At 31.8% G+C, this 20,435-nt stretch overlaps 3 protein-coding genes across 3 annotated transcripts; 1 reads left to right on the forward strand and 2 right to left on the reverse strand.

Moving 5' to 3' along the window:
- On the reverse strand, positions 3,795–6,166 carry LOC109361457 (cyclic phosphodiesterase-like). The gene is made up of 3 exons (XM_019606916.1): positions 5,807–6,166; positions 5,086–5,140; positions 3,795–4,096 (listed from the first exon to the last, which is right to left on the reverse strand). The coding sequence occupies exons 1-3, from the start codon at positions 6,086–6,088 to the stop codon at positions 3,891–3,893; spliced, it is 543 nt and encodes a 180-aa protein (XP_019462461.1). The 5' UTR covers positions 6,089–6,166; the 3' UTR covers positions 3,795–3,890.
- On the forward strand, positions 7,137–10,246 carry LOC109361894 (ankyrin repeat-containing protein ITN1-like). The gene is made up of 5 exons (XM_019607423.1): positions 7,137–7,212; positions 7,754–8,107; positions 8,197–8,609; positions 9,067–9,367; positions 9,603–10,246. The coding sequence occupies exons 1-5, from the start codon at positions 7,137–7,139 to the stop codon at positions 10,127–10,129; spliced, it is 1,671 nt and encodes a 556-aa protein (XP_019462968.1). The 3' UTR covers positions 10,130–10,246.
- On the reverse strand, positions 13,656–16,834 carry LOC109363078 (nodulin-26-like). The gene is made up of 5 exons (XM_019609251.1): positions 16,600–16,834; positions 16,104–16,328; positions 15,157–15,354; positions 14,353–14,414; positions 13,656–14,128 (listed from the first exon to the last, which is right to left on the reverse strand). Exons 1-5 carry the CDS (start codon positions 16,708–16,710, stop codon positions 13,903–13,905), a joined length of 822 nt encoding a protein of 273 aa, XP_019464796.1. The 5' UTR covers positions 16,711–16,834; the 3' UTR covers positions 13,656–13,902.

Here is a 20,435-nt window from a genome sequence, read left to right on the forward strand (position 1 = left end):
AAGGGTGAGTAAGACCCGACTTTACCCACTCATCTGGTACGTCTCGATCATGATCGTGTCCGAATAGGATCGGGTCTAGAGTTGAGTTCGGGTTCAAAAATTAGACTCGTTTCATGGTCACTCATTCATCATATTTTTATGTGTCTCTATTCAAATTGTATAGAGTAATGACATTTTTTTGGTCCAAAGTATCATTCATTCTATAATTTTTCATACATGATTAAAATATATATATATATATATATATACAATTTTATATATCAATTTACATATTCATAGTAATAAATAATATGAGAAGACTTTATCTAAATTGAGTATAAATTATATTTTAATTGAGTCTAGGGTCGAATCGGGTTTAAAGACTTACCGAACGATATTTAAGATCGGATTAACTTCGTGTTAAGATACAGGTTCAAAAAATAGTATAACCAATATTTAGAGTCAGATAAGGATAATCCTTAACCAGTCCCAAACCGACTCATTCTTATCCCTAGTTAGCAGTCATAGGTTATTCAATGAGAAAGTTAAATAAACTAATTCATCTATGTCACACTCTAACTTACAGTTGAGGCAACAGGACTTGATGAAAAGTGGTAATCAGCAAATTAGAAGTGTTTTCGTGTTGCAGTATCAAACGACTTCTTTTTGGTAAACTGAACATTATTTAAAGACAAACTTGGATAAAACTTTCTAAGTTATATTTTTATGACAAAAAATAACAGTAGCTTTCAAAAAGCAACTTTCAGTAGCTATCTAGGCATTAGGCATATCTTAGCCTCCAAATGGACCATGCTTATTCTCATCTATTTTCTAGTCCCTTCACTTAATATATTTATCAATGAACACAAAAATAAATTTACTGAATGCAAGTAGGTCCAACTAAAATAAAGGATAATCACAAAAAATGCTAGTATAGTTGATAACCAGTTAACTTTCTTAAACACAATATCTTGTTATCATGTGCTCGATAATTATTTTTCTATAATAGAAACTATTTTGTCAATAGAAATATAACTCATTCTTATGATCTCTACTTCTTTAAAGATATTAGTCTAACATTATGAGTTGAGAGGAACACAAGACACCATTTTCTGCAAGCCAAACCAAAACTATTGGATAAACTTTTATGGCTAAGTTAGCACAAACTGGTGTAAAACTAGCTTAATTTATCAAAATTCCCTAACATAACTCACTCTTAACTTGTTGCCTCATCTTCTCATGTTTACACCTTAGTCCACAAGAGTAAAAATCTTGCATCAATACCTCATGGCATTGTCACTTTACCAGAAAGTTCCACTGGTAGTGTCTCTATATTCCAAGTATTAACCAATGGAAGGTACCCTTGTGACACCTTGGGGCAATCTTTGTCAAGATTAATGTCTCAACGAGGTCATAGGGTCAGGATAAGTGACATCATGTTTTCTTGCTATGTGTAGCAAATTGCTTTAACCCTTTTTCTGAAGCTTCCAACTCACCTTCTACTCATAGCTCCAATCCTAATTCTATTTAGCTCTGAAATGGAAAGGCCAGAGAGATAGCCCATGTCTCTATGGGTTCAAAATGGTTAGGTTTCACAACAAGGAGATCTTGCCCATATCTCCCATGAGGACCACAAGTTGAGGGTAAGTGGTACCACATGCAACTTCTTCACCCATCTTGAGCTAAAGTTAAGAAATGTGTCATTATCAGCTACCATATCTTTGGCTCTCAATTATGATAAATTTATTTGTGTTCACAATAAAAAATATATTATTTATCTCACCACATACTATTGAATATGTAACACTTCCACTGCAAAAACAATAAAGTATTAAAAGTGAGAAATAATGATGACCCACTTAGAGGAAGATGTTATTCTATGATCAAGAAACTGGAAGAGGAAGTTCATCAAAAATAATTTGGAAGAGAAGGAAAGTACAAGAAGAAGTTCCTTTGAGGACTAATATTTTCTGAAGGGGACCAGAAAGCAATTACAAGGTTCTATTGAGCTTTCAATTGATGCTACTTGTTGCAGTGATTCAATGCAAAACCTAATCTCATAAATGCATTGTACATAGGTTGTCACAATCTCACCTTCATTTGTAGTCAGGCTATTGTGTGATTGCAACTGATTCAAGTACTAGCTTTCACTTTCACATGCTTAAATACAAAGTTTAGCTCAAATGGGAACTAAATTGAATTCAAAGAGTGAGGTGACTGCAACAAACTTGCTCTTGTTTAAACAAACTCTATCAAACTTATTGATAAACTCATTGAATGGCATTAACAGATTTGATGAACTCATATTTTGACCCCTCTATTGCAAAATGATTTAGAAAGGTTGCATACTTTTGGCTCTTCTGTTGGTACTGAGTTTCAGATATCAATAAATAGTTCATTATTTTAGCATCAAGTCTCTAGTTGGGTTACTAATGCTGACATATTATGTTACTTTGTCATTAGGAATGGACCAATAATGAGAAATTTGGATAGTTTGCATGAGGATAGTAATAGATAGCTGTTGTCTCATTCGCTGTCCTGCACCAATGAAAACATGTCATAATTAAAAAAATTAAATCTTCATTGTTATTGTTGTTTTTGCTTCATTATCATTGATACGAGACAATATATGAGACAATATATCTCTGTTCCAATAAGTTCAAACCTCCATGCCATTGTAACCAAAAATATCCTGCTGCTATTTGTACGACACTAAACTTCTAAGGATATATTTCTTAAAAATGACAGATTCTATGTTCCATTGTCCCTCAAATTAGTAGTTCAGTGTGGGTTTTTTTGGTTACCCTTTCCCATGATAAAGATGTGTACTTTTAGAAACTAGCTAAGTGTGATGACAAGTAATACATTCAACTCTGCTTGCCCACTAGTGTCAAAAACATAAGTTGAACAAATTGAGTCCTCTGGTCGCTCCTTAGTGGGAACACAGAACTAGTAAAAAGAAGGTAGTACTTTCTCTTATAAAATGGAAAACTTATGTCAGCATTTGTTGTGATATTTACTTGTGATGCTTCTGTGTAAAGCTTCCCAAGTGACTCATAGCTTTAACTTAACAGGTGTAGTTTTACTACAGTTGTTTACATTGGAGTAAAAGGATCAACCAATCAACCTTATATAGAATGAAACCATCATAAAAAAGTCCCATTAGAGATCTACGCGCCTAACTAGGGGTACCCTCCATAATATCTCTTGTAAATTTGGAACACATAAAGTCACCATTTCACTAAAGGTTGCTCTCATTTATAAAATCATTCTCATGCTTCAGCCTCACTTTTTTGGAGTGAGGCAAGATATGAGCAAACTTTGGACCTGGTAATTTTTTGTTACTTTGATGCCTGCCTCTCATTTTTGTTATTCTACAGGGTAATTGTGACCTTGGAAAACCACAGCCATATAGGAAATTAGTAACATTTATAACTAATTTTCTTCATAGAGTTGTAACAAACAAGTGCCTTGTGGTATTGTTAAGCGAATATAAAAGGATTTATGCATAATCACTAAAAAGATTTATACACAGTCAATATTTCATCCACCATTCATTTGTATTACTTTTTTGAAGAATCAGTAACCAATTAACCATAAAACATGAATGGTGTATAATGCACTGACAATACATAAAACTCATAAACAATGCATACATTTTTTGTGTGGGTAGAGCCTAGTGCATGAGGTTTCTATCTAGTGGGGTCTAAAGAGGGTAGATGTGCATAGTTTTATCCTTACAAGCGAATATACTGTTTCTAGAATTTCAACCTATGACATCCAAAGACAAGCAACTTTACCATTGCGTCAAAACACACCCTCTTACTTTATTAGACAACAAGTAGAAATAAAAAAGGTCTTACTTTCATTGTACACAAAAGCTTTATATAGAAAGTATTGAAGTGGAGGAGCTAATTTGGACTAAGAGTCCATTCATCAATCTTCTCCCAAGATTTCAGAGTTTTGTCTTCAGTGTCTGTTTTGTATAATGCAAGTCTACTTATCTGAAAGCTCAAGCCACTGAGACTGTCATCGAGAATGTTAGCTCTCTCTTGAGCCTTTTGCTTCTCTTCAACAGTTAAATCTTGATACAGAAGGCTCAAGTGTGGCATGTAAGCTGCAAAATTAAACAACATATTGACTAGTAAAGGAGAAGAGGCAAAAACCATGTTCTATAATTATGTATAACCCCCCTGTCCCTCTTACTGTACCATTGACACCCAGGCTTGGAAGCTTATACCATTTACACTATTATATTGCGACACAAATCGTTCGTTACACTTGTAAACTAAAGAGGCTCTCTGGTTTTTGAACTTTCGAACAAATCAATCAATAGGTGACTACAAATTATGGGATTGACAGTGGATACAACATCTATTCTCTTCATCATAATAGATGAAAACCTTGGACAGTGATTTATGTTCCAAGAGAAAGCATATTCAACTCTAGGGAAATGGATATCAAATTATTAAAAGTTAAAACTAATTCTCAAATTGATAATGTTCCTAATAAGATAACAAAGTTTAAACTGTATATTTTGCTCAGAAGGATGTTTAGCTAGTCATATTAAATACTTCGTTTCAGTGAAAATTTTATGATTGGTTTACCAGAGCAGCAGTTTGATTTTGTTCATAATGGTAACTGACTGGTTTACTAGCATTTAATTTGTATCACTTTAACCTTATGGTACTCAATAATCCCCACACTATGCTTGAAAATGCACCCATTTGTTAAAGGTGATTTACGCCTTATCATCTAATATCACTTCAGTATGTTACCTATACAAGGATGTTTTTATACTCTTGCTTCCACCATTAAAAGAAAAGGTTTTTCTGAGATCATTAAAGAAGCGTCACATTAGTAATGCATTCAACAAATAAGACACGACAAATGCTGATAAATTGAACTTCGCCTCAATTTTAAATGAAGATTATCATATTCATGGTGTTCTAATGTACAAAAACCTATGGGAATTTCGTTCATCAGCTGTAATATCTAATGATGGTAATAGAATCCCAAAAATGTGATATCACTCTACGTCCTTGCTCATCAATAAATGAAAGAATGAAAAAACTTTCACTTTCAGGGATAAGATGTGTAACTTACGAGTTGAATTCTGAGAACCAAAATGGCTGCAGCAGTGTGCACTTGTTTCCACTACCTGGCAATAAGTTTACCAAAAAGAAAAGATTATACTTATTCAGTACCCAAAAAAGACCAACATTAAAAAAGGATATTACACCGCCCTCAGTTGATACAAAATTACACCAAACTCATTTAAGTTTTATGTTACTATTAGATGATTATATCAACCTTTACAAGGCTATCTTTTTTGGCGGAATGAGATGTAGTACAAGAGAGTTACCATACCATTGTTTCGAACCCTAATATAAGTTGATTCCATTCATTGCAGTAAGATCAAGTTAGGTTTGGCTGGAAAATAACTTTAACATCAAATTACAATCTATCTACTTGTATATCATTTATATCCCAAACCCTTAACCTTCCACAGAAGAATACTATAAGGATTGAACAGAATGGAATAGGTTTCCTAAATTAGACAATCGAACCAAGTATCATTCAATTTCATCCATTTCTATCAATCCAAATATCATATTAAGTCAGCATTTTCACCAAATAGCATAAAATGGAATCTAAGTGAGTGCACCTTTCGAAGCAAAGAAGCAATTAAGTCAAATACAAGCCTCCGTCATGGTTTCAAATCCTGAATAAGACTATCTATACATACTTACTAGCCGGGAGCCTCATGCATTAACCGAAAAAATAAAAAATAAGAATAAAAGTAATAAAAAGAAAAAAGGATTACCGGATGGTTAGGGTTGAGGAGGAGATAAACACACTGATAAAAGAAAGTGCCGGTGGCGACACGGTCAACGGTGACGTCATAAGCCTTGAGACCGTCACAAGCTGATCTGAATTTTTTGATGGCGTCATCGGGAGTCAATCTGATGGCTCCGACGACGGTGACATGAGGTTGGAACGGTGGTCCACCGAACTCCGATCGAAGCGACGCCATTAGCTTGGTGATCCTCTCGCCCACGTCTTCTGGTGGAATCGCCCACACCGAATATACCTCCTCGTTTCCCATATTTTGACAACTATGGATTTTTCAGTTTCTGTGTGGCTTTATGCACACAAGTTGAAGGGAATATATGGAATGTGGTTTATTCGCATGTCATGGGAAGAAGAATTTGCAGGAGGGTATATTCATTTTTTAAATTAAGTTAATTAAATTTTTGCCATGTTAATTAGGATTTTCTTAATTTATTCCCATCACTTATAATCTTAGGCTCGTTTCATACAATTAGCTAAGAAGTTAGGTGAAAATTAATAAATCTTCTTGTAATGTAGGTTCATTTTTTTATTTGTTATTAGAGAAAATTATATTTGCACCACTACATCATTACTATTTATGTTTAATCTTCATTTACTCCTCTTCAATTAGGTAATATAATAAATGATATAATAATTATATGTAAATTTTTATACTGAATGTATATTATTAACGTGTGTGAGGATGATTTTATGAAGGATAGGATGGCATGGTGACTATTTTGTGATTTTCTCTTGTTTTGATTTTTATAGTGACTCAGAAATTGCGATTATGGCATCGTGTATTAGTTTCCAATGTGTTTGGTGTATTTTGTATGGGCTTGTCTATGGTGTGGGTTTGGTACCGTGCCAAATTTGATTTATTTGAAAAATATTAAGAGTAATAATATATCATCTTATAAAATTATTTTATAAATCTTCATATACCATAAAAAGTGATATATTTAGTATGTAAATTAATCTTTAATAAATAAAATATCACTTTATGATTTATATTACTTTTTTTATGACGTGTGATGATTTATAGGAGAGTGTATAAGATGATATATTATTTTTCAAAAATTAAGCTAGTTACTTATTTAAAATTACAAGTGTGGGGAGTCCTAAATGAACACAATTATTTGCACACTGACAAGTGTCATATCATTGCACTGCAAAGCTAAAAAGCAACGCATTCCTTATAGGAGCATGATTTGGCTAATGATGCGGATCAAAAGCTTGATTTAATTTTTTGTGTCACTAACTCATATACTTATATTGTTAATTAAGAGCACTAGTATGTATCCATTATTTCCCCATTCAACATGCACAAAGATGCTGATCATGAAGCCACTTTGGTCATATTAAGCTCTGCCCTTTCTTCAAACAAATCCAATGCAGGTAGCCATCTTAGAGAATTAATGTATCACCATTAAACACATTAATTTTTTGAGCAACTATATAATTTCTTGTTTTGGAACTTAGATATCATATATATTAAGGGTGCTTGTTTTGGGAGAATATAAGAATTTGTTGATATAGTACCTTACATTTTTAAGCTAACATGACATATACTAATGGTACTTATTCTGAAAGCATGTAAGAATCTCTTGGTGTGTTATATTGATACAGTCTATTTTCATCATTTATTCAATCCTTGATTCATATATGAAACTATCTTTTATAGGTAAGTGTTTTCGTTACAGCCTTTCAAATAATAATTTGATTATATATATCATGCTTAACTAATAACAGAGTTCCAAAAAAACTACAGGGTTTTATAATGCTGTCTCTACTATTTAGGCCGCAATATTGTGATATGGTTAGTTTTCACGATCCTAATTGCAGCCATATTGATCACATCTTTTCAAAGATGTCTGCAATCATGATAATCACAATTGTAACGGCAATTTATAACATTAGTAATTACTGTCCAATGCAGGCAAGAAGTATGTGAGGCAGGTCACAGGTCGCCACAAGGACACTGAGCTACACTTGGCAGCACGGCATGGCGATGTTGCGGCCATTAGGCATATCATCAGCAGGATCAATGAACAGATGGTGGGGACTTTGAGCATGAACAATGCTGATTTTGATGCTGAGGTTGATGAAATGAGGTCTGCAATTGTTAATGATGTCAATGAGTTGGGAGAAACAGCTTTGTTCATTGCAGCTAATAAAGGGCACCTTGATGTGGTGAAGGAGCTCTTACAATACGCCTCTCCGGAGGGTATTTCGATGAAAAATGATATGGGTTTTGATCCCTTGCATATTGCTGCTAACCATGGCCACCTAGGTACTAATAACATGTGCAAATTTTTGGTTAATAGTATACAATTGAATCCATGTTTATTACTAAAGAGAATAGAAGTTTCATTTTTGCAGCCATTGTTCAGGTGCTGCTAGACCATGATCCAGGGCTAATCAATACATTTTCCCCTTCAAGTAATGCAACCCCTCTTATATCTGCAGCAACAAGAGGGCATACCAATGTTGTTGACCAATTGTTGTCACATGATCTTAGTCAATTAGAATCATCTAGATCCAATGGAAAGAATGCACTCCATTTGGCTGCGCGCCAAGGACATGTCGATGTTGTGAAGTTGTTGCTTGAGAAGGACCCACAACTTGCTAGGAGAACTGATAAGAAAGGCCAAACTGCACTGCATATGGCTGTAAAGGGAATGAGTTGTGAAGTGGTGAAGTTGATTCTTTGTGCAGATGCAGCAATTGTCATGCTGCCAGATAAGTTTGGTAATACTGCATTGCACATAACCACCAGGAAAAAGAGGGTAGAGGTACTGTTCATCTGGCTGAAAAATTAGATCCTCATTATATGCAGTAAAGATATTAAGGGGTTTAAATTGGTATTTTTGCATTTGGTCTTGGTTATGGATGATAAGACTTGGATAGTGCATAATATAATGCAATGCTTATATTAAAGATACTCCCTACATAATATAACAATTCTTATAATATAGACAATGTTGTTAAATGAAAATTGCATCATATGATGTGGCTGCAATGTTTCAAATTGACACAATCACTGCAATCGGCTGTGGTGGTGAATTGCGTTGGCCACAATTAGTTGCAGCCACAATTAATTTAAGACCCTTCTAGATACATAATAAATTATATCTAGATCATATTTTCTTTCTTCAATGTTCACACATGAGTCAAGGGGCATATAATGTTTTGATAGAAAAAAACATGTTATGCCTATGTGTATTATGATGGCATAATATTGTCATGCAGATAGTGAATGAGCTATTGCTTCTTCCAGACACCAATGTGAATGCCTTAACAAGGAACCATGAAACAGCTCTGGATATTGCTGAAGCACTTCCACGGTCAGAAGAAATCTTAGAGATAAAAGATATCCTTGCTAGATATGGTGCAATTAAAGCTAATGATCTGAACCAGCCAAGGGATAAGCTTATTAGGAACACTGTGACACAGATTAGAAGGGATGTCCATACACAGCTTGAACAAACCTGCAAAACAAACATGAATGTCAATGGGCTCGCGATTGAGCTACGCAAGTTGCACAGAGCAGGTATTGTTACATATTAGCATAGTGTGAATTTTAAATTTAGCAGTATTGATTTTTGTTAATCAGATAGTAGATGTGATAGCTTGCTCTACAAGTAAGCATAGCCTGTTAGCATGGTTTGTTACACATGATATAACTTTTTATATGACTCATAATTGACTTGTACACACTTTTTCACTACTAAAATTCAGATTTTCAGTTCTCTTATTTGTCTCTTCTCCACCATGTTTTCCAACAGGTATTAACAATGCTACTAACTCAGTAACGGTTGTGGCCGTTCTCTTTGCCACTGTTGCATTTGCTGCGCTTTTCAGTCTTCCTGGTGGTGATGATAATAGTACTGGGGTGGCAGTGATGGTAGGAACAGTACCATTGGATATCTTCTTTATCTTCGACTCGATTGCCCTTTTCACATCACTGGCTGTTGTGTTGGTTCAAATCACAATAGTAAGAGGCAGAACAAAGAGTGAGATGAGGGTTGTAAAGGTGATCAATAAGTTGATGTGGTTAGCATCAATATGCACCACTACTGCATTCATGTCAGCATCTTATATAGTAGTTGGTAGGCATAACAAATGGGTTGCAATGGTTGTGACTATTATAGGGGGGATTATAATGGTAGGGGTACTTGGCACTATGACATATTATGTGCTTAAGAGTAAACGTGATATAAGAGCTAGGAAGAAAGATAGGAGCAACTTTATGAGTGGATCAAATTCTGGGTCAGAAACTGATTTAGAAATAACTCCAATTTATGCCATTTGATGATGCTAATTACATTGAGTATTGAGGTTTTAAGTTTGATGCCTTGGTGGGTATGATGTTTTTGGAGATTTAATGAGTTGATGATACACTTAGAGTGGTAGAGCGAAACTTTCTACTTTGGAACAAAATCATCTCAGGTACTAGATAGGGAAGTTGAAGTTCTTTCTACTTTCTATGCAAGTGATTGACTGATGTTTCATGGAGAGTAATCTACATGCAGCCGAATTGGTTAGTACGTAACAGTCATTCTTATACAGCACTTTTTTTTGGTATAAATCATTCTTATAAAGTTTTATCAAATGACATGAACTATTATTATGGTTACTCTGTGTTCTGTTTAACATTTTATAAGAGTGTATATATATCATACATATGAATAAAAGTATGATAAAGTGACTTGTACATTATAGTGGTGCTGTACATATATATCAGACCCTTGATCATAAAAATATTGTTGATTTTTCAGGAATGAGACTTAAGGAAGCTATGTTAGCTAGTTTAGGTTGAGATTCCACATTGAAGGAAGGAGTTAAGGATCATTTTGAGTTAAGTAATGTTTTGTATTTAGGGATCTAATTAAAAGGACAGAGATGAAGTAATGTACCTGTAATCCTTGGTATACACATAGTTTTGTGTCTAATGTATTTTTTGTTTTTTTGTACTGCCAAAGTTATCTTCTTACTTTTTTAGATAAAGAACTAATTTTTTTGGGTTTTGTAGTTGTCTCTCCAATAAGTGTCTTCCAGAAATTTAACTGTCGACCTTGAGGATACTTACACCACTAGACCAACGCCTCGTTGGTAATGAGGTTTTAATCCTTCAAATGAGGTTTTAATCCTTTGTTTTTAATCCTTAGGTTTTAAAACTTCATTACAATTTTCCCCAAAAAATCTCAAACCCTTCTTCCTCACAACCCCACAATGTGAAATTATAGGCAAAAAATGATTTTCTTTTTCCAACATCTTCAATTAAGTTACAACTTACAAAGCAAAACACTTAATCTGGTGTTGATCGCATGATGGTTGTAAATGAAGGTAATCATGAAATAAAGCGGAGTGATGAGGTTTGTGTTTATTATGATTGAATAGTAGTGTAGTGTACTGGATAATAGAAGAGTATTAGAGAAGAGGTGTTGAGATGATGAAGAGAACGAGAGTGTAGTGTGGGAGTAATGGGGTTTGGGTGGATTAAGGGGAGAGGTTAAAATTTGAATTATCCTACGAATATTGAGGTTTTCGTAATTTAGAAGTGAGCCTAGGTTTCAGAGTCATCTTAAGAATGTATTTTATGCTCTTAAACTCTTTATTTTCCTTTTTCCCCCAAAATCAATTCGAAAATATAAGAGGTTTTGTTGTGAGGGATCTACCAGCTTGGTGATTAAAAGTAACCCTTGAGCAGAGAGCAGAATATTAGCCAGGTGCTGCCATTCTTCAAATATATGATTCATCTATACTTGTTGAGTCAGAATTCCCTTATTCAACAAGATTTTATGGTATTGGAAGATAAGCAATTATTAAGTATATTTATGTGGATCACAATTATGGATGGAGATCTCTTTGTACTTATTGTGTTCCCAATGGTGTACCAAGCCAATCAAAATGTGTCAATTAATTGAGAAAAGAAAATATAAAAAACATAAATTAATACTTTATATTATTTTAAGAAAAACTATTGATTAGGGACATGGAGACAAGATTTTTTTGGGACAGAGTATCCTTGTCCCACAATTATGGCATTCATGATGCAGTTGCTCTTTGTTCTAGTGTGTTGTTGGCCTATAATTATTCCAAGAACAAGACAAAAGAGTGGTACCCATAACACTGTTCAGACCACAACTTGAGTCTAGTTCTTTTCCATGCTAGCATGTTCTGAGTTCTGCATGTACATCTATGTTTAGGGGGACATCCTAACTTCTATTCCTTTATGTTCCTTTCCAATCACAATATACATGTTTTACAGGGGTAGAACACACTAGACCACATCTATAGCCTATAAATTGGCCTATCACACCTTAGACTAAATTTACTAAGTTTTTTTAAAAATTATTTAGTTTAAGAGGTTATACTATTTTAATGTAACCAAAATTATTATGTGTCAAATTTTAATATAAAAAATACTAGATTCGATGATATTATCTATATGGAAGAACAAAAATTTGTAAATAAAGATCAAACTGGTATCAATAACTTTTACACGATGGTGAAAAAAACTAGTAACATATCATGTACAGATAAAAAAAACCATTAACACAAAGCTGAACTTTATTAACAAGAAAATGAGGATGTAATTCACCAAAAGAGAAAAGAGACAAACTTTTCTTTCCAGTGTGGATGTATCATTATTATTATTACAGGGTTATTTGCTACACTACACTAGGGATTATTACATCACCCTTAACCCTGATACGTGGGGAAGAACTATAACAAAAAGAAAACGAAGATAACCTCTTAGCAAAAGTTGTTGCATCCATGCATATTTCATATATGACCCTTTGATGACAACAATTTTGTTCCCATTTTCTAGAATCATTTGGAGTTATCACGCTTACTCTTACTCTCTTTGAGAAAAGAGGCACTCTTGGTAATCTCACGCAATGGTTTATCTGTGAATCTAATGATGTTGTAAACCCATGCTCCAGCAATTGCACCAAGAATAGGTGATACTATATATATCCATATTCCTTTGTATTCATTGTGTACAAATGCAGGTCCTAAGCTTCTTACTGGGTTCATTGATGCTCCTGTCACTGGCCTGTTATATAAGAAAGTATATGAATGACTGCATTACTACAGGAATTAAGGATAAATTTGTTGCATAATAGAGTAAATGTGTGTACATTTATTTCGTCTAAGAATATATGTATTCAAAAATATATGAGATTGTCTATGGTTAAACTTTATATTATTTTAAGAAAAACTATTGATTAGGGACATGGAGACAAGATTTTTTTGGGACAGAGTATCCTTGTCCCACAATTATGGCATTCATGATGCAGTTGCTCTTTGTTCTAGTGTGTTGTTGGCCTATAATTATTCCAAGAACAAGACAAAAGAGTGGTACCCATAACACTGTTCAGACCACAACTTGAGTCTAGTTCTTTTCCATGCTAGCATGTTCTGAGTTCTGCATGTACATCTATGTTTAGGGGGACATCCTAACTTCTATTCCTTTATGTTCCTTTCCAATCACAATATACATGTTTTACAGGGGTAGAACACACTAGACCACATCTATAGCCTATAAATTGGCCTATCACACCTTAGACTAAATTTACTAAGTTTTTTTAAAAATTATTTAGTTTAAGAGGTTATACTATTTTAATGTAACCAAAATTATTATGTGTCAAATTTTAATATAAAAAATACTAGATTCGATGATATTATCTATATGGAAGAACAAAAATTTGTAAATAAAGATCAAACTGGTATCAATAACTTTTACACGATGGTGAAAAAAACTAGTAACATATCATGTACAGATAAAAAAAACCATTAACACAAAGCTGAACTTTATTAACAAGAAAATGAGGATGTAATTCACCAAAAGAGAAAAGAGACAAACTTTTCTTTCCAGTGTGGATGTATCATTATTATTATTACAGGGTTATTTGCTACACTACACTAGGGATTATTACATCACCCTTAACCCTGATACGTGGGGAAGAACTATAACAAAAAGAAAACGAAGATAACCTCTTAGCAAAAGTTGTTGCATCCATGCATATTTCATATATGACCCTTTGATGACAACAATTTTGTTCCCATTTTCTAGAATCATTTGGAGTTATCACGCTTACTCTTACTCTCTTTGAGAAAAGAGGCACTCTTGGTAATCTCACGCAATGGTTTATCTGTGAATCTAATGATGTTGTAAACCCATGCTCCAGCAATTGCACCAAGAATAGGTGATACTATATATATCCATATTCCTTTGTATTCATTGTGTACAAATGCAGGTCCTAAGCTTCTTACTGGGTTCATTGATGCTCCTGTCACTGGCCTGTTATATAAGAAAGTATATGAATGACTGCATTACTACAGGAATTAAGGATAAATTTGTTGCATAATAGAGTAAATGTGTGTACATTTATTTCGTCTAAGAATATATGTATTCAAAAATATATGAGATTGTCTATGGTTAAATAATAAAACAATATATGCTCATTAATTTCCTAACGCTACACACTTAATATGCATGTAATTAGGCGTTGGTTAGGTTAGTACCCTGCAATCATCACATTCATGAGTATGGTAGAGCCAATTGCAATCCCAGCCAATTCACCAATCTGCATAATTTAAAAGTAGTAGTTATATATAAATTTTTATATTAACAAATAACAGTGTATAAATATTATCCTTTTCAAAATATTTCATGGATAGATTTTTTTTGTTTCATAAACTTATAGGGTTTCTGCTAGAGATTCATAACGACACAAATAACATATGTAGACAATTAGTAAATTCACTCAATAAATTTTTATGTGGAAGAATTTGGTAAGGTGATTTGCCAATGCCATTTGACTAAACATGTTCTAAAAGGCCAAAATCTTTGGATTTTTTAATGAGGGCCTTAGGTATTTGTGAAGGAAACATAATATATAACAAGTGGAGAAAAAAATTATTATATTAGGAACTTAGAAAACAATTTCTTCTTTAGGTCATTAAAAATATTTATTGGGCAATAGCATTGTTAACAAGATCCAAACTTTAATCGAAAATATTGATGAATAAAAGAAAACAAATCAAAAGTATTCTAAGTAAATTTTGAAATTTTTTATGGACATCTTCTCCATTTCTTTTATTTGATGGTTAACAAATTTTGATATAAAGTTTAATATTTTAATTTATAAAAAAATGTGTCACTTCATATAATTGGTTGAAACAAATATTAAAGTTAAAAATATAATAATTAAATATTTTTTTTACCCATCGCAAAAAGTGATATATGGAATAGTATATTTTTTAGGATAGAAAATGTCATCCTAAAAATACCAAATAGAAGAGAAAAAGTTTGAGGTGTGAACTTACTGCTCTATTATCAGTAGCAACCCCAGATATGACAAACATAAGTGCAAAAGTGATTATGAATTCAAACACAAAAGCTTGCAGGTTTGACCCAGATGGTAGTGTTCCTGCAAACTTGTTATGACTCCCTGTAAATATTAGTCTAAGAGTTCCACTTGCAAGTGTGGCTCCAAAGAGTTGAGCTCCTACATAAGATGGTACCTACAAGAATTAAATATAGGATATTAAAGTACCCCACATGGATATGTTACCAATTTTGTTTATAAGACAAACTTAGGCATTAATTTGTATAGAGGAATAAGCTTTCTTTGATTCCATAATTGTAATGCCTATATGTTAAAAACTATCCATTTTGGAACTAGTATGAAAAATCCAAGGGAAATTATATAAGTTTGAATTGAAGCACTTTTTGAGAGAGGTGAAATCTAATACTTTTAGATGAATGTTGAGATCCAAGCCATCTAAACTTTTATTTAAAATTTAAAACATATATATTTGTTGAAAATATTAAAAGAATTAGAAAATAACCAAAAGAGAAAAATAACTACAAGAGTATAACATCATTGAAGAAAGTAATCTTATATGTTATGATATATAATTTATTATAAGGTGAAATAAAAGATAAATTTAATAGTAATTGTTAATTTATATTAGTTATAAAATTCAAAGATAATTTAAATAAATAAAAAGATATGAAATAAATCTTAATGAAGAAATTATCTAAAAATCTTAAAATATATAATGATACCAGGAATCATTATCCGAATTCTACCAAAAGGTAAGAGGTATGTCAATTTCAAGAAAAAATGGGCTTTAAGAATCTGCCTTTCTTATGAAGGCTTATAATTAAGGAAAGTGACAAAATAAAAAACATCAAAATACACTTTTACCTATTTACTTTTAAAAAAAGGTTGTTGATAGAGTAATAAGGCTATGCTTGGTTAACTAACCTGCAACAATGGAAACCTTCTGGTGCTGGCAAAAGCAATGGTGACAGCAGGATTGAAATGGCCACCAGAAATGTGGCCAACAGAGTAAACCATAACCATCACAACCAATCCCCAAACAATTGCAATCCCAGGAAGTGTTACCACATTATCATACCCTTTGTTCACTACCACTGATGCACACCCTATAAATATCAAGAAATATGTTCCCACCACCTCAGCTACCAACTGCATCACATTAATCATCATCAACAAATGTTACTTCTAATCAATATTTCAACTTCAATGTAACCCACAAAAAGAGACTATAGTGATTCCATGACATTGTATAATAACAAAGGTTATATAAGAATATTGGTTAAGTTAAGGAATTAAGAAAAATATAACCAACCCTTCTAATATCTTAAGCCATTTCATCAAATCACATATCATATGAGTTTGTAACCAAAGATCATATAATTACAAACAATTTGAGTACAAAAGAAAGATTAGGGGACACCTTCTGCAAGAAAGGCACACAGCTGTCTGAGCCTTCACATGTTTTGGAGACATCCTTGTCCTTGACATTTACAACAACCTCATCAGTTTCATTTCTTGCTGAATCAGCCATCAATGACAGAAAACAATGAAACAACTGAGAAATATATGGAACTTGAGTTTGTTGTAAACAGTGAATAATGGTTTGATTTGTTTACTCAAACATAAATGTGGAAGAGCTAACCAAATAACTCTAATTTATAGGCACCAAAAGGTCCAAAAAGTCCAAAAAGATGATAATAACTTGGCCTTTTCCTGGGATAGGAAAGAGTATGGTCCAAACAACCCTTTTGGCTCTTGTGTAGTTTTAGAGGACAAAATTAAAGATTGTTGATAATGATTTGATACAAAGCAAACGATGGAATTCTCAGTTATATAGAAAGGGTTTTCCATTAATTTTATCTTTTGAAAACAATAATTCATTACATACTTACTGTATTTAGTATCAAGAGAATTTTGAGGGATGTATTTTTTGCTTAATTTAAGATATCTTGTTTGAGCAGTGGTGGATCTCAAGATAGTATATCAGTTATGCATAATTTTATCACATTTTTGAAATAATATATTAATATAAAATGCCAATAAATAAGATATATAAAAGAAATGAAGTCATATCTATTAATTTATGATTTTGCATGTAATATATGTTGTATAAATTATTCTTCTAGGATTTGTTATTGAGCTTGAGTTATTCGAGTTTGAGACTTTGGAAATTTATGTACATTAAATATATGATTAAGGAAAGTTTTTTTTTAAATGACTCATCCGAATTAATCAATTGTTGTATGAGATGTTTTATAAAGAATATATCATTCCCTTCTATTAATACAATTATGATTTTAAATGGTTGATGAGGAGGGATAAGTTAGTCCTAATATGAGTTGCGCTCATTAACATGAAAGGAATGCATCACCAATTAAATGGAGAAAATGTGGAAAAGCTAGATAATAAAAGCCACTTATTACTCTAAATAAAATCTTATTTATATATATATGACTTATATATGCTAATGGAGAGGGATATATCACCAATTCAAATCAATAAATAGGATTATTAAGAATGAAATAAAAATAGTGAATAATCAAAGGGTGTAATTCATCTAATGTATATTTTAGTGAATTTGCATTAATTTGGACCATTGAATAAAATAAGTAATAGAAAACGATACGATCAATTAATAGATCTAGTTCAAAATTTGATATAATTATATAATATTCAAGTTGTCTTTCCCTAAAAAAACCACTCGTTACTTTAAAAAAATGACTCTTTTTTTATGCAAGCTTGATAAAAAGTACAAAAACTCGTAATAGCATTTTTCCGTTTTCCGATTTTGTAATTTTAACTTATAATAAATGTTTTTAAAATTAATCAATAATTAGTGAAATTCAATATTTCATAGGACACATGTGAGTTGGATATATAAAGTCGTATTACATGTGTCTTTGAAAAGTGTGATAGTTAAGGTTGTAGGGTCAGAGTGCATTGAAGGCTGAAGTAACTACCCACCGGAGAAACAGATAAGACCATGCCTAGCATTCACTCAGATAGTTTAGTAATAAATATATATCCTTTGACTTATTTATCTTATTTTTATAATTTAATTTGCTCTTCAAACTTTTTTTTTCCTTTGGTAATACTAAGGATGTGGGCCTATAAATGCCTATAAAAATTTATGCGGACATGACACATACATTGTTTAATAATTAATTTAAAAAAAAAACTCATATAATAAATAAAAAATAATTAAATAAAGTAGTTGAAGATAAAAAAAATTAACAAAAACTTTAATAATTTATATGAAGTTAAATAAATCATTTTAGATTATAATTTTTTAGGTTAAAACTCATATTACATCATAATTTATTTTAATTTTCCCCTCTTAATTATATCATGGAGCGCCCGCATTACCCAATAGAAATGTCAACGGGCTTTACAGGCAGGGCAAAATGGGTAAATGAGTGAAAGTTGTATGTTATGCTTACAAAAAATGTGAGCTATACGGATGAGCCGCGGGCTAACTTGTTTTGTCATTAAAAATTTTTGCCCTATACATAAGAACTTAATTCATTTTGAGATACATGATTGTTTTTCTCAATAAATGTCATTTTTAAAAATTAAATTGATGTTTTAATCATAATAGATATCTAGATTTGATCCTCTAACTTAAAAAGTATTAATTCAGTCCTTTATTATTATTGTTTTCAATTTAACTCTTCTATCATGAAATGTATGATTTTTATCGGAATATAATAAATTATCGTCAAAGATTCATCTCCACACATCAAATATTGAGTTTTACAAAACAGATTAAATTTTTCCACAACTCTTCACTTTCTCTCTTATATCATTTATATTTACTTCACTTTTATCATTTATCTCATCTTGATCTTCCTCATTGCTATGATATTCTAATTCGAAAGAAAAACCAAAATTTTGGGATTAGGAAGGAATATTCAATGATAATTGGTCTGTTCCTTCAGAAATTTGATACTATTATGAAAGAAAGGTAAATTTTATAAAATATTAAAAAGATTGAAAATTAAATTGACACAATTTTTATTAGGAGATAAAATTAAAACCTAAAAATAAAGATCAAAATAATATTGTGGTTGAATAAATAGAAGCTTTTACTGAGATAAATCCTAAAATCTCACCTTGAAACTTAGTTTAGGGAATCTTCTATTTAATACCGTTAATAAAACATATTATACACACACTACACATACTTAGATATAATATTTCCAATGCAAAAATAAAATAGAATAAATGTATGTCTATTTTATGGGAAATTTAACCTTAATATATTTTTAATGAAAATATATTAGGAGTATTCACTCATAGTATATAACTTTAAAGTTATTGTTAGTGGGTTGCATTAGAATTATTTTACATAGCCAAGAGTAGAGCTAACCAAAATTTGTTAAGCAACTATAAAAGATGTAATATTTTTATTTATTATTTGTTTGTTTATTTCTTCAATTGAGAGTTCATTCGTTGATTACTTAAATAATTGACTACTTAACTAATTATTTAATTATTTGTTTATTTAAGGGCATATATTGTCATCGGATAAAAATTCTAAAGGGTTATTTGGGATATATGTATTGATTGAAAGCTTGAAGTAAGTTAAAACCTATCATTAAAAACTACAATCTTCATTTTCAAAAATATAAATTTCATTTAGCTTTTTTCTCATTGAACAATTCTATTTATTTATTGTTTGAGTTAAAAAGTGATAACTTACAAGATATAAGCTATAAGCCCATGTTGCTGATGAATGCCCAAGTATGAAAAGAATGTTAATCGTGGACTTTCTGATTCTGTTAGTGGTTGCAATATTTTATGACAAGAAATTCCCATTTATATTAGTCAACATCTTTTATTAAATATTGCGTAGTCTAATCAGATGAAAAAAAATGCTGGTATTATTTTGGGATTGGAATCTTTAGCGGTGTATTTTGACGAACATAAAGTGTTGGGTAGAATATATTTGTCGTCTTAAAGTAGCTTTAGTTGCGTTATCAATCCAATCTTAGGGACTTTTAGTAATATGTAGGATACTTCACCCATTTTATTTAGTTGGCAATTAAGGTTGGGCACCATTTTGCTATTTGGGCATCATTATGTTTTTTGATACTCAAACTGCATCATTGACTTTGCTACCGATGAAGATGATAATCTTATGAAAAGATTTATATACAGTTAGTATATCATTTATAAATTGTTTGTATTAGTTATATTTAAGAATAATGTAGTGTTTATGTACTTACTCATTGTAAAAATTTATATACAGTCAGA

Source organism: Lupinus angustifolius, chromosome LG12 (assembly GCF_001865875.1).
Source record: "Lupinus angustifolius cultivar Tanjil chromosome LG12, LupAngTanjil_v1.0, whole genome shotgun sequence".
NCBI lineage: Eukaryota > Viridiplantae > Streptophyta > Magnoliopsida > Fabales > Fabaceae > Lupinus > Lupinus angustifolius.